This window comes from Ceratotherium simum, chromosome 1 (genome assembly GCF_057802395.1).
Source record: "Ceratotherium simum simum isolate JZ-2026a chromosome 1, ASM5780239v1, whole genome shotgun sequence".
NCBI classification, from domain to species: domain Eukaryota; kingdom Metazoa; phylum Chordata; class Mammalia; order Perissodactyla; family Rhinocerotidae; genus Ceratotherium; species Ceratotherium simum.
Window position 1 is genome coordinate 73,667,749 of NC_141900.1, and position 12,818 is coordinate 73,680,566.

A 12,818-nucleotide genomic window follows, 5' to 3' on the forward strand; every position below is an offset into this window, starting at 1 on the left:
TGAAAGATTATTTTGTTATATATATATGTATATATACATAAAATATTTACCATTTTAGTGTGTGTGTATGTACATGTGTATGTGTGTGTGTGTTTGTCTCATAGTGACCACGGAGTACCATAGCACAGGGCACCCAGTAAAAGCTTTGTAACTATCCCTGGGAGGACTGATTTTGTTCTACACCAGGTCATTTTCCCCCTTCCATATTCTATTTTGATCATTTTGTTAGCGGCAATTTTAAATCCTAAACATTTAAATTTGATTTTTTGTATGTGTACAACAACAACCATACAAACTGACTAAATGGCATGAGAATTCTTTTGTAATTTTATTAAATCTGACTTGTATAAAGAGACCAGCGACTGAAGATGATTTGCACATGCTAATAGATTATATGCTACAGCAAAATGTTGCTTTATATTGCTACTCTAGCAGCTGCAGTTTCAAGTAGAGTTATTACCAGCTACACCATCACCCAGTTTTTTAAAAAAAATTTATCAAAAGAAGTTCATGCTATTGACTCATTACTCCCATATTTATTATTCTTATTGAAAATCACTAGATCTAATTCTATTGGTTTCCTTGCTGATTGAAAACATTTGAACCTAGAAAGCACAGTATTTCTTAAGACATTTGTAACTATTCATCATGGATATTAAAATTACAATCATGCTGCATTGTGTGAGCAATGATTTAAAAAAAAATTCTTTACACATATGGTAAGCGGATGACCAATGCTATCCGAGTTTGAAGATGCTGAACATTCATATAACTGGTATTTGAAATTTTGATGTGTATTGCATTCATTACTGAATATCAAGAATACATTTTTTTGCTCATAAGAGTAAGTTTAAAATGGGGTCTTTTGTAAAAGCACTCATCCTGTTTAGAGTGATATAACAGATGCTGAATGTTCACATATCAAACAAAATGCCAGGTTTCTGTAGAAAAGAGGTGTCAAAAAGTTTCTTTGTACCTTTAACGCATGTGATTATGTAGTACAAAATGCAGAGTTTGTAAAATTTCTTGAATATACAGGCAAAAAAATGAATAATTCAAAACAACTCATAAGTTCTACATTCTATTGTCCCTTTATAACGCAGGCAGAAGATAGCAGTGTGCTCTCAATAGAGCTGAATTTGCACAAGTTACACCTCTGAAAATGCCAGATGGTCTATGGTCTACCTTTGAGAGCTGTCACATATGTAAAGATTTGAAAAAAGAAAGACAGATGAATGAGAGCAGTGGATCATTAAAGGGAGAGCGAGGTTTCCTAGGCATCACTTGTGTTTTAAGAAGCATTGTGTCGTTCTCATATTAGCATGTTTTTTTTTAAAGCTGTATACAACTTTTACACAGTAAGGAAAATAAATCTGTTTAAAGCCAAGTAGTTATGGTTTAATCAGTCAGACATTTTTGTTCTTTATTTGTGGAGAAAATCATGTTTCCAACTTGGTTTTAGTTGTAATTTTACAACTAAAGATTCAGGTCACACCCATGAAAAATTATCGCTAAAGTTAAATGTCTGTAGAAATAATTAGTATATCTAGGGTTTATCCAGTTTTGATTTGACTTATATACTGCATGCATCTGACAAAATCATAAAACTAAGAAATACTTTAAAAAAACTAAACTGAGGAGATAATACTTGGTTACCTGACTATAATACAAACTATAGTAAAAATAATTAGGTGACAGTGCAAAATGAATCTACTATCATTTATCTGCCAACAGAAATAGATATTATTGTGAAGATTGAAATGTAGATAAATCATTAAGGATATGTTTGAATATCACTCCAGCCATACTTGGTAATTTGCAAATAGTCAATTTTGATGGTAGAGAAAGGTCAGATCTGTCAGTTTTAGAATTTGGTGGCAAGACACAGTTGCCTTTTACCACTTTTATTTTTATTAATTGAGAATGTTTAACTATTTCATGGTAATTTTAAATTTATTTTGGATTATGGAATATGACAGGACATTTTTGATTGATAAGAAACCTTTTCAGCATTGGTCAGTGACATTTTAACTTAACCAAGCTCTCAGACTGCTTGAATTATTCTTTTCAGAGAAAAAGTGGCCCCAAACATTCCATTTATTTGGTGAGATTACTGGAAAGTGCTCTGAAAAGAACACAAAATTAGGTTTAACTGTCTTCTTTGGCATCCCTTTAAATACATATGCATAACCAGCTTTATATTCAATAGCAGTCATTAGGATGTCATTCTAGTTGATACAAGAAGTTTCAGGAGCAGCAAATTAATCTCTAGATCAAATGATTGCACTCATAAGAAATAGATCTCCTTTGCAGATGCCTTGATTGTCGATTTTAGTAACGAAAAGGGCATATACAGAGAAGTAACCTTTTCTTTTTTTCTTTTCATCAAAAGTTAGAAGAAAAACAAAATATTTGGATATATTTTACAATCATTACTTTGATTATTTGGTATTCCCAAATATTTAATTTTTAGACAATTATTATCCTTTGTTTATTACTAAAGAACTGAAAAACTGTAAGAGGAGTTCATATATTTGTTTCATAAATCAGGTGTGAATGTTAATAGACTTGGTATGAAAGCATGCTTTTATTAAGTAAAAATGAGTCTTTTTTTCTTGAAATACGTACATGCATGAGTAGAATATTTTGATATGTTAAGATGTTTTTCTTTAAGAGACATGGGATATGTGAATAAGAACGGAAGTAAACAATGTGTGCTAAAGACTTGGTCAGACACAAACTGTCATCTTTGTCAAAAATATATACCAAGTCTTAGCTTCATGAATAATCAGTCCCTGTTACACATCATCAATGCCAGGTATAACTGTCATTGCTTTGCACGCAATACTTTTTCTAAGTTGAAGAGTTCTTAGTGCTCAGATTTAATTTACATTTCGTAACTGTTCATAATCATAAATGGAAAAGATTAATTACAACAGTTTTAGATTTGGAAATTCCAGGAAATTATAAAATAGTAAAATTTTGACAATGAGTGATTTCTGTTGCTGCTGCTGTTTTTGCTGAAATACTATGATTGATAGCTTTGCTCAGGAGCTACACAATCATGGTAAATGTTGATTTTAATAATCTTGTGGGGCCGGCCCGGTAGCTTAGTGGTTAAGTGCACACGCTCCGCTACTGGTGGCCTGGGTTCGGATCCTGGGCGCGCACCAACGCACCGCTTCTCTGGCCATGGTGAGGCCGCGTCCCACATACAGCAGCTAGAAGGATGTGCAACTATGACATACAACTATCTGCTGGGGCTTTGGGGAAAAAAAGGAGGAGGATTGGCAGTAGATGTTAGCTCAGAGCCAGTCTTCCTCAGCAAAAAGAGGAGGATTAGCATGGATGTTAGCTCAAGGCTGATCTTCCTCACACACACACACACACAAAAAAATAATAATAATAATCTTGTTACTTAACCAGTGTAAGCAGATAAATTTTGGAGGAGATCAGGGTTCTTAGCTGCAAAAATTAGAATTCCTTTTGGCTGATTTAAATAGAAATAAATTTATTAGTAGCACAAAGACTCTCACAACAGTTACACAGCCAAGCATCGTGCCCATTCATTCAGTTGGGCTTCTCTAATGAAAACCCCACTGCGGCACCATTGGCCCACTGGTCTGCTAGGAAGTGGACACCAGACGCTGCACCCCACTGCCAAGACCAACAAACACTTCTCCACTGTCTTTGCCAAGAGGCTCCACCTCCCTGGCGTGGCTGCTGTCTTGCAGTGGTCACTTCTGCATGTAAGGCATACTTCTGCTTGCTAGAACTTGGGTCACATACCTGCCCTCTAGCTGCAGAGGAGTCTAGGAGAGGGATAGAGAAACTTTATCAAAATCTGTGAGGGTGTTCAGAAACGCTGGGCAGCATAAATGATGACTAGTCACTTTGCTTGTTTTATGATTCGTTGTCCAAAAAATCAAATTAGTTTGTCCTTCCTTAGTGTCATACTCTTAAAACAGTCTCGTGTGTTTTTATTTTAAGCTAAAAAGTTTTGCTTTTCATATATAGGCATTTAATACATCTGGAATTTTTTTGTGTGAGATATACATGCACTTACATGTGTGCACCCATCTATATTTGAAACTCTGCTGTTCCGTTGGTTTATATGTCTATGCTTGGACCAACACCATACTGCCTTAGTTACTGTAGTTTTTTAATAAAACTTTATATGTGGTAAGTCAAGTCCTACAACCATCTTTTTCTTCCTTAAAATTTCCATAGTGATTCTTAATTACTCTTCTTTTGGATCAAACAAGCCTGTAGGAAATTTTATGGGAATTATACTAAATAAAGATATTGGGGAGAATTACAATATTACCAGAATTAACATATTTATTCTCTCTCCATTTATTAAGATTTTCTTTTATGTCCTTCAGTAGTGTTTTGTAATTTTTGCCATAAAATCTCCGCCCATTTTTTCCTTGCTTAATTCCTAGATACCTGTAGGGTTTTTGTTAGTTGGCTTGTTTTTCTTTGTTATTATGAAGAGTTAATTTTTTATTATATATTTACTAATTGGCTACTGTTGGCATATATAACTTTATTGATTTTAAAATGGTTGATTCTGTATCAGTCTTGCTAAATTCTTAGTTTTTCAGAATTTACAGTCTCTTAGATTTCCCATAGAACGTTCAAATTATGTACACATCTCAAAAATTTTGTTTCTTCCTTTCCAGGACTCAGCCCTGTTATTTCCTTTTTGTGTTTATTGCTTTCACCAGGACCTCCAGTGTAATGTTGCATAAGAGAGGAGAAGGTGGGCTTTCTTTTCTTGGCCCTGACCTAAATGTGAGCACTTTTAAAGTGTTGCCATTTAATTTTGGTAGATGTGTTTTAGCAGATTAAGGAAGTTCTCTTCTATTCCTAACTTTTCATAAATGGTTTATTTCAAAGTCAAATTAAACAATAAATATAGAAAAGGCTTTCTTCTCCAAGATTTAAGGTAGAATTAAAAAGAAAAACAACTATATTTCTCTCTATTGTCTGCTTTGATACCTGAATTCATTGTTCTTCTTTTATCCCAAAAGATAATTGAGTAGTTTATCATTATCAGGGATATTGAGATAATACTGCTGTGTCTCTAGAATCCAAAAGAGGACCTGGTACACAGAAAACAATATTTGCTGTTGAATGAGTGTTAAATTACTTTTTCAGAATTCTAGCTTAAATTTTTTAAAAGACAAAACAAAACAAAATACTTTTTCTGTGGTCTTTTTATAATGCCTTGTGTCAAGTTACCCTTGATGATCCCACTCCCACTTTCCCTTTTGGTAATTATGCTTTCTCTATGGTTATTTGTTATTTATGTTTTGTTATATTGTATATTATGTTTATTGTTATTATGTCCATGTTATTAGTATTTTCCTTTTTTTCTCTTCATTTTTAGTATCATAGGTAAAGTCTGTTACTGAATGTATTTTGATTATTTTCAAATATTAACTTCTTTTTTAACCAGATAAACTTTTCCTGTTTTTAAACTTAGCCCAACCTCAGCGCTTGCCTCAGCTTCAAACTTCAGCACAGGAACTGGGTGAGGAGGAAATAGGCAAGATAAAGAATAGCCATACGAGTCTGAGCAATGGAAATGGAATTCACCACGGGGCCAAACATGGATCTGCAGAGAATCGAAGACTTTCAGCGCCTGTTTCTCAAAAAATGCATAGAAAAATTCAGTCCAGCTTGTCTGTAAACAGCGATATCAGTAAGAAGAGTAAAGTAAATGCTGTCTTTTCCCAAAAGACAGGCTCTTCACCTGAAGGTAATTTTGAGATATACACGTTTTACTTGACCAGATGGACAATCAGATTCACTGGTAACTATTTGATCACGCAAAAATAAATGAAGAATCTTGCTTATCCTTCAGACAAATAGTGATTTTGGTAAAATGCAACTTAACTTCCCCAAAGGAAAGGACAGGCTAGGAAAGGAAGCATTGGCAGCTGACACCCTGCTTTTAGATTATTGTCTTCTAGACTAAATAGTCATTACTTTAAATATAACTGCTCTACTTCTTTTTTTTAATACCACATTTAAAAATATGAATACAACGTTTTGGTGGCATATGAATGTATGAGTGTTTTCTCTGTCCCTGATTCAATATGTTATTCTATGGTTCAGAGATAAAATTACCTGCTTGTATTTTTGTCTTGCAAATCAGTTCTTAAATATGCAAAACTAAAACCAGAAAAAGGTTCGGTAATTTTCATGCTCTTGCCAGAGAGCAGGTCAGGTGGTTGTTGATTGACTGATGAGAATCTTCCAGGCACCAGTGCCTCCACCATCTTGCCCCACTGCCACCCCGGCCCACTCCAGGCTCACTGTGGTCTCGCCATTAGCTCCTCTCAGGAATGAGTTATTACCTCTTCAGTTTGGCCTCATCCTGCCCTTGGCCAGGTTAAAGTCAGGTTAAATACTATGAACCTGAGAAAGTTTTTCTTTATTATAACACAAACCCATGTGATGACAATGGGTTTATAACCTGCAGCCTCCTTTTATAAAAATGGCTTGCCGTATTATATTAAAAAAGGAGTAGTCTCCCCCTATGTTTAAGGTCCCAAATTTCTTCCAGCATATCCACATTCCTCTGCTTTTCCTCCTTCCCACCTTTAGCAGTTTTTGGGCATCAAAAACCTCAAATATTCTATCTGATATATATATTTTTTCTTATTCTCTTTACTTTTCTATTTTAATTGCCATGAAATCTTAAATAAGGGAAATTCTGTGGGTGCCTCTATGAAGTTGGCCATGCTTATTCATAGCAATAAATTGAGTTGTAAATAGGAAATTGTGTTGAGAGTTACTGGTAATGAGTGGGAGAAAGGATATTACATTTTGGCTACAGGTGTCTCAAACTCAGCTGAGGTAAAGTGTTACGTTGATCAAATGATATGATAATAAATGGTCTGCATAGTTCCAGGTCAGTGACACTACTTTCCAAACTAATTAGATTGAAAGGGACATGATTGACACTTTAAAATGAGTTTGACATGTAAGCTGCATGGTCATCTCTGAAGCATAGGTAGGCTGTTAACTAAACTGGCTCTCCAAGGAGTTGAGAAGGCAATGCAATTTTCTTTAGAGGATCTTTGCTTCTAGGTGATTGGGTGAAATAATTGAATGCAATTGAAATCTACTTGTTTTATACATTTGAATTTACTTATTATGCCCCTAACCTCTCATTTTCAATTTAATATTTACTTATTTTAAAGAATGGTAACATTTGTATATCAATCCAATGTGAAATAGCTTATGGAACTTTTATAAAATTTTTATTATTTGCTTATTTTTAATATCATGTCTGAATTTATTTCTAATGTAACATATGAGGGAAAAGGGAAATCAATAGTATTTAAATGAAATATGGTTCTATTCTCCCCCTTACTCTCCCCTCCTCCTCTCTTTTCCCCTTCTTCTTCATCTCCCCCTCTCACACACACACTCACACTTATGGCCCACCACAAAGATGTGGATAAGGGAAGTCCCCTGTAATCCTGATCTGCTCACAAAATCTATTCTAGATTGGGTTGGGGGCAGGAGGAGTATGAAACACAAATGAACATGACTAAATATATTGTACAATGTCCTCCGTAACTTTGCTGTTAGACCGTAGAATTTAGCCAATTGTAGGTTCATTTTACTGTGATTACTTAAATCTAGATGAAAATTCCATTGTCCTAGTTCATATATTCTCAAGGTTAGATGTCTTCATGCTTTTTGCTGCTATTTAAGGTTGTGCCCTAAAATCGTTGTTTCTTCTGACTTTGAATTTTTTTTTTCTTGTGAGGAAGATTAGCCCTGAGCTAGCATCTGTTGCCAGTCCTCCTCTTTTTTGCTGAAGAAGATTGGCCCTGGGCTAACATCCATGCCCATCTTCTTCTGCTTTATATGGGACGCCACCACAGCATAGCTTGATAAGTGATGTGTCGGTGCGCACCTGGGATCCGAAACTTGTGAACCCCGGGCCGCCAAAGCGGAGCATGCAAACATAACCGCTATGCCACCAGGCTGGCCCCTGACTTTGAATTTTGAAGTTAAGTTTATTCTCTGTCAATGTGCTGTAGTTAAAGGAACAAACAAGCATAGAACTGGTAGATGGCAAATTAAAAGGGAAAGCTTCTCAGCTCTGCCACCAGCCAGCTGGGGGACTTAGGTTTCTGTGGGGATGCTTTTTCTATAAAATGGTTCGGATTATAGATTTTCAGAGTCAGATTTGGTTCCAAGATTCTGTGAAGCTGTCTTTACAGCAAAGCTGCTTCACTCTCAGGACAGGTGTCTTGCTGTACAGAACATGTGATCCTTGGTTGAGCGGAAATCTGAAACTGAGTAGAACGGGGCAACAGCAGAAATGGTTGTGACGAACAGGGACAACATCTGGATTTCAGGAGCCCTACATTTCAGAGCAGTAGGTCTTGAACAGGCTTGATTTGTGACACTAATAAAAATGGATAGAAATTATTTTTAAAAAAGCAATAACAATGGGGGCATTTAATAGCTAGACTTTTCTCAAAAGTTTTGTGTTTTTCTTTTTGTTTCACGTTTTTCTTACATCTTCATCGTCTATGCTTCTTCTTCTTACGGCAGAATGAGCCAACGAGTAGTAAAATAGTGTTCACTGAAAATTTGACCTCCAAAACAGCTAGCCATGCCCAGTTGGACAATATTTGTCTTTTCTGGATAAATGGTGCTTATGGTTATGATTTTTGTATTATGCATAAATAATATGACAACTAGAGGGGCAGTTTTCTAGTTCAGATGATGGAATTAAATGTTTAACTATATCATAGTGCTTTGTGTTAAGAGCACTAAGGGCTTCTTTGCTGACCAAGTTTGGAAAATACTGCTAGATGTGGGCCCTTTGCTTATACAGAGGTAAGGATTGACCCATCCACATAATTGAGTCAGTGGGTTGGTGAAATCTTTTAATATGTTTTTAACTGTGGATTACATAAGGCCTGAGTGCAAACGGACATGTTCTCCATCCGATTCTCTTTTTAAAGCTATGTTGATTCATGTGGTTAGTTCTGTGAATTCATTCTGTGTACCAGTTACTGTCTCTATGTGCTTCACTCCCTTGAACTCATGTAATCCTCTCAACAGCTCTGTAATTCTATGAACTATATGTAATTATCTAATTATAAATGAGGAAACTGAGGCACAGAGAGGTTATGTGAACCCACCAAAGTCAATTGGTACGTGATAGAATTGAGATTCAAACCCAGACATTCTGGCTCCACTATAGACATTCTATGCTCCTAACCACTGTGATATTTTGCCTTATCAAAGTCCTCTGAGAAAAAGATAATTCACTGGCCATTCCAACATGATATTGGATGTTGATGGCATTACAGCTGTAGGTCAGGCAGGGAACTTTTTATTAGTATAGATTTGCCTTCTTGAAGCCCTTCCTACTAAAATTTTAAAAACAGTTTTTACACCTATGCCCTGTGTTCGTTTTCCTTCCCTACTTGGGAAGGAAATACTGGACTATAAATTACTGAAGAGTCTGGACTGGGTCTGAGTCAATTTTTTTTCTTTTTTTAATTTACAGCGTTGCCCAGTACAATAGCTTTATAGAGTTTCCCACGAGTTAGTAAGTGATAAAATGTTTTATTCTAAACCACTTCACCCTGCTCTTCCTTGAAACTAGCACTGGAAAATAAAATATGTGCTTATATTCATTTAAACAATGTTCTTTTAAAAAGTTCCTTTTATACATCAGAGGAAAAAAAATACCCATGTGGGAAAATATTATACATTTTATTTGAAGGCATTAAATTAGTAGATTTCTACTTGTTTTGTATAATTAAATATTTTCATACATACTTTAATTTTCTGATTGCATCACCCTGGTGGAGAGTTTTAAGACTAAATGTTTAAGATTCTTGACCTTTGAAATAATTATAGTATAATTTAGTATCATATAATATTCAAATTGCCAAGGGTTTTCATTAGACTCTAAGACACTTTTCTTATTATAGGAATGGTAAATTCTAACACACTTTAGGTGTGCCAGTTGCTGCTGGTTATTTCTGTAAAAATTAAGTTTCAACAAAAATATTTTTAGAAGAGATTTTAGACTTTTTAGACATATTTGATAGTTATTTTATACTTCATATTGATATTATAGATCTAGTATTTATAGAGAACTGCATATCCAGTCCAGCAGCTCATTGAGTATAAATGCTGAACGAGAGTCAGGAGCACTGTGTACATCGCAGTACCTGGGATCCGTCTCATTTTTAATCACACAGAGGCAGTATACCCTAGTGATTAGAGCACAGACTCTGAAACCAGTCTGCTTGGGTGCAGATATTAGCTTTCCCACTGACTGGTGGTGTGTCCTTGGCTTGGGTTTCTTAACCTCTTTGTGCCTCAGTGTCTTGTCTATAAAATGGGGATATCATTAGTACCTATGTCATAGGATTGTTGTGAAGAGCAGTTGAGTTGATGTTGCATTTAGTTGAGCTAGAGGACAGCCTGGTCCAGATGAAACATTTGATAAGTGTTAGCTGCTATTATCATCATTATTATTAAGGAGCACACAGAGAGGGGTCGGGGATGTCGGCTTCCTGGAGAAGGCAATGCCTGGATGAGGACCTGAAAGATAAGGTGAGGTTACGGAGTTGAGGGTTGAGGGAGGCATTCAAGGCTGAAGGGGACTTATGAATTAATCTGTTCTGTTCAGAGAACCATAATCAGTTTGTTGTTGCTGAGAAAGATGAATTAGGGGAGATAAGACTGGAAGGGTGAGAAAGGACCAGTTCATGGGCAGCCTGGGATGCCCTGTGCTTCTGAAGCTATATAGTCAGACAGATATGACTTCTCTGAAGGACATCATTTATAGCCAGTATATATTTCTTTGGAACATTTTATTTCCTTTTTCCCCATAATGCAGAAATTCCATGCTTGCAATTATGTAAAGCCAGGATGCCTTCTTACCTGTGATAAAAACTGCTATATATTAAGCACTTGCACTCTGATTTCCTTTACAGTCTTTTTGCACTTTTTAAGGAACTATTACCATAGAGAAAATGATGAATTGGTTTTAGACTTGTTGAGCTTGGGATGCTAACAAGCTCTTTAGGCAGCCTCGGACCTATGGATGGACTTAAGCCCAGTCCTCTGGTTTTGCTGGTTCTCTCTGCTTCCCTTTCTTTAAACTATTCTCTTGGCTTCTTACCTCTATGACCTTTCTCTGTCTGCCTTGTAGACTCCTCTTCCTCCTCATTTCAGTGTATTTCCCCTTGCATTCATAGTTTAGCAGTTTTTCACTACATACCGTAGGGACAGGGTGTCATACCCTCAGTAGGAGGAATACAGCCATGACTCTGAGAAACAGTCTGGGTGGGGCACACAGCCTTCAAAAGGGATGTAGTGCAACTAAGCACGACAGTTTGAAAGGCCCACTAGGTGATTCAGAAATGTCTCGCCCCCTCCTTCCTTGAGAATCACTAGTAAACTGGTAAAAATATCTTTTCTTTGGAACTTGAGGGTATTATGTTAAATGAGATAAGCCAGACAGAGAAAGACAATCACCGTATGATTTCACTCATACGTGGAAGGTAAACAAACACACGGACAAAGAGAACAGATTAGTGATTACCAGAGGGGAAGGGGATTGGGAGTGGGCATAACAGGTAAAAGGGCACATATATATGGTGACTGACAAACAATAAAGTACAACTGAAATTTCACAATGTTGTAATGTATTATAACATCAATTAAAAAAAAAGAATCTTTCCTTGACCCCACTACTTCCCTTCTCTCTTCATCATCTGCAAACCTCGACCTAACTCTTTGCACTTGAAATTATACATCACTGTAATGCTTAGAGGCCCCTGCACACAAGGTTAAGTGACACAGCTGAATGCCTTTGCTTCTTCTCTCCCCTCAGCCTGGAATGTTCTCATAACTTTCTTTGCCTTCTTGACCTCTGCACATTTTTTTCAGAACTAAACTCAGGCATCATCTCCTGATGCCCCAATTTTGGGCAAATCGCCCCCCTTTGGGTCCCTACAGTAGCCTCCGCATACAAAATGATACTGAAGTTTATGTGTTTTACCGTCTATCTTCCTGCACCAAAATGTAATCTCATTGAAGGCAAAGACTTGGTCTTATTCATCTTTTAATTTCCAGCACACAGCCCAGTGCCTGGCTTGTATTAAGTGTTCAGTAAATGTTGAGGCAAGTAAGGAATGTAAACTGGAGAACATAGATACTTATTCATTAACATTTGTAGACATTGTGCTTGAAACCTCAGGAATGGCTGAAATCCTCAAGGGAGAGAATGTGGAGAGATAAAAGGGAGTGCAAATCTTTGAGCTGAAAGAAGGCAAAAGAAGCTTAGCTGAGGCAGAATTGGAACTCAGAACTCTTGCCTCACAACCCCATCAGTTTTCTCATTATTCTGTATGGTTTTCACTCAACTACATAGTCCTAAATCCAGAAAAAAAATATTAGAAGGGTAAAAGTGAAATTGAGTGGTTCATTCTTAGTTTTAGTATTTTTATAAAATCATATTCATTTTTTCCCCATAAAAACTCCTCAGTTTTGCCTGTAATCGTAGAAGTATTAGTATTTTAATGGAAGGATAATAATAGGACTTTATGATATGACTGTAGTGTTATAATCTGATGCTTCCAGAAACAAATTTTCTGTGATTTTGGCAAGATATGTCACTGCATTCCTCAAAATACTTAATTTGCTTGGATGATGTTTTGTTTTGTTATGTTCTGGTTTTCTCAGGCACAGTGCCCTTCCATTCTGTGTCCAAATAATTGTGTGGGAGAAAGGTTTAGAATTCTGCTTTC

At 36.2% G+C, this 12,818-nt stretch overlaps 1 protein-coding gene across 7 annotated transcripts in view; it reads left to right on the forward strand.

Annotated features, from left to right (window-relative positions):
* MDFIC (MyoD family inhibitor domain containing) overlaps positions 1-12,818 on the forward strand; it is a 92,383-nt gene that overhangs the window by 49,631 nt on the left and 29,934 nt on the right. For all 7 annotated transcript variants that reach the window (XM_014785533.2, XM_087429822.1, XM_087429834.1 and 4 more), the window contains one exon: positions 5,492-5,767. In XM_014785533.2, the coding sequence (XP_014641019.1) occupies positions 5,492-5,767 (276 nt within the window). The remainder of the gene's footprint in view (positions 1-5,491; positions 5,768-12,818) is intronic.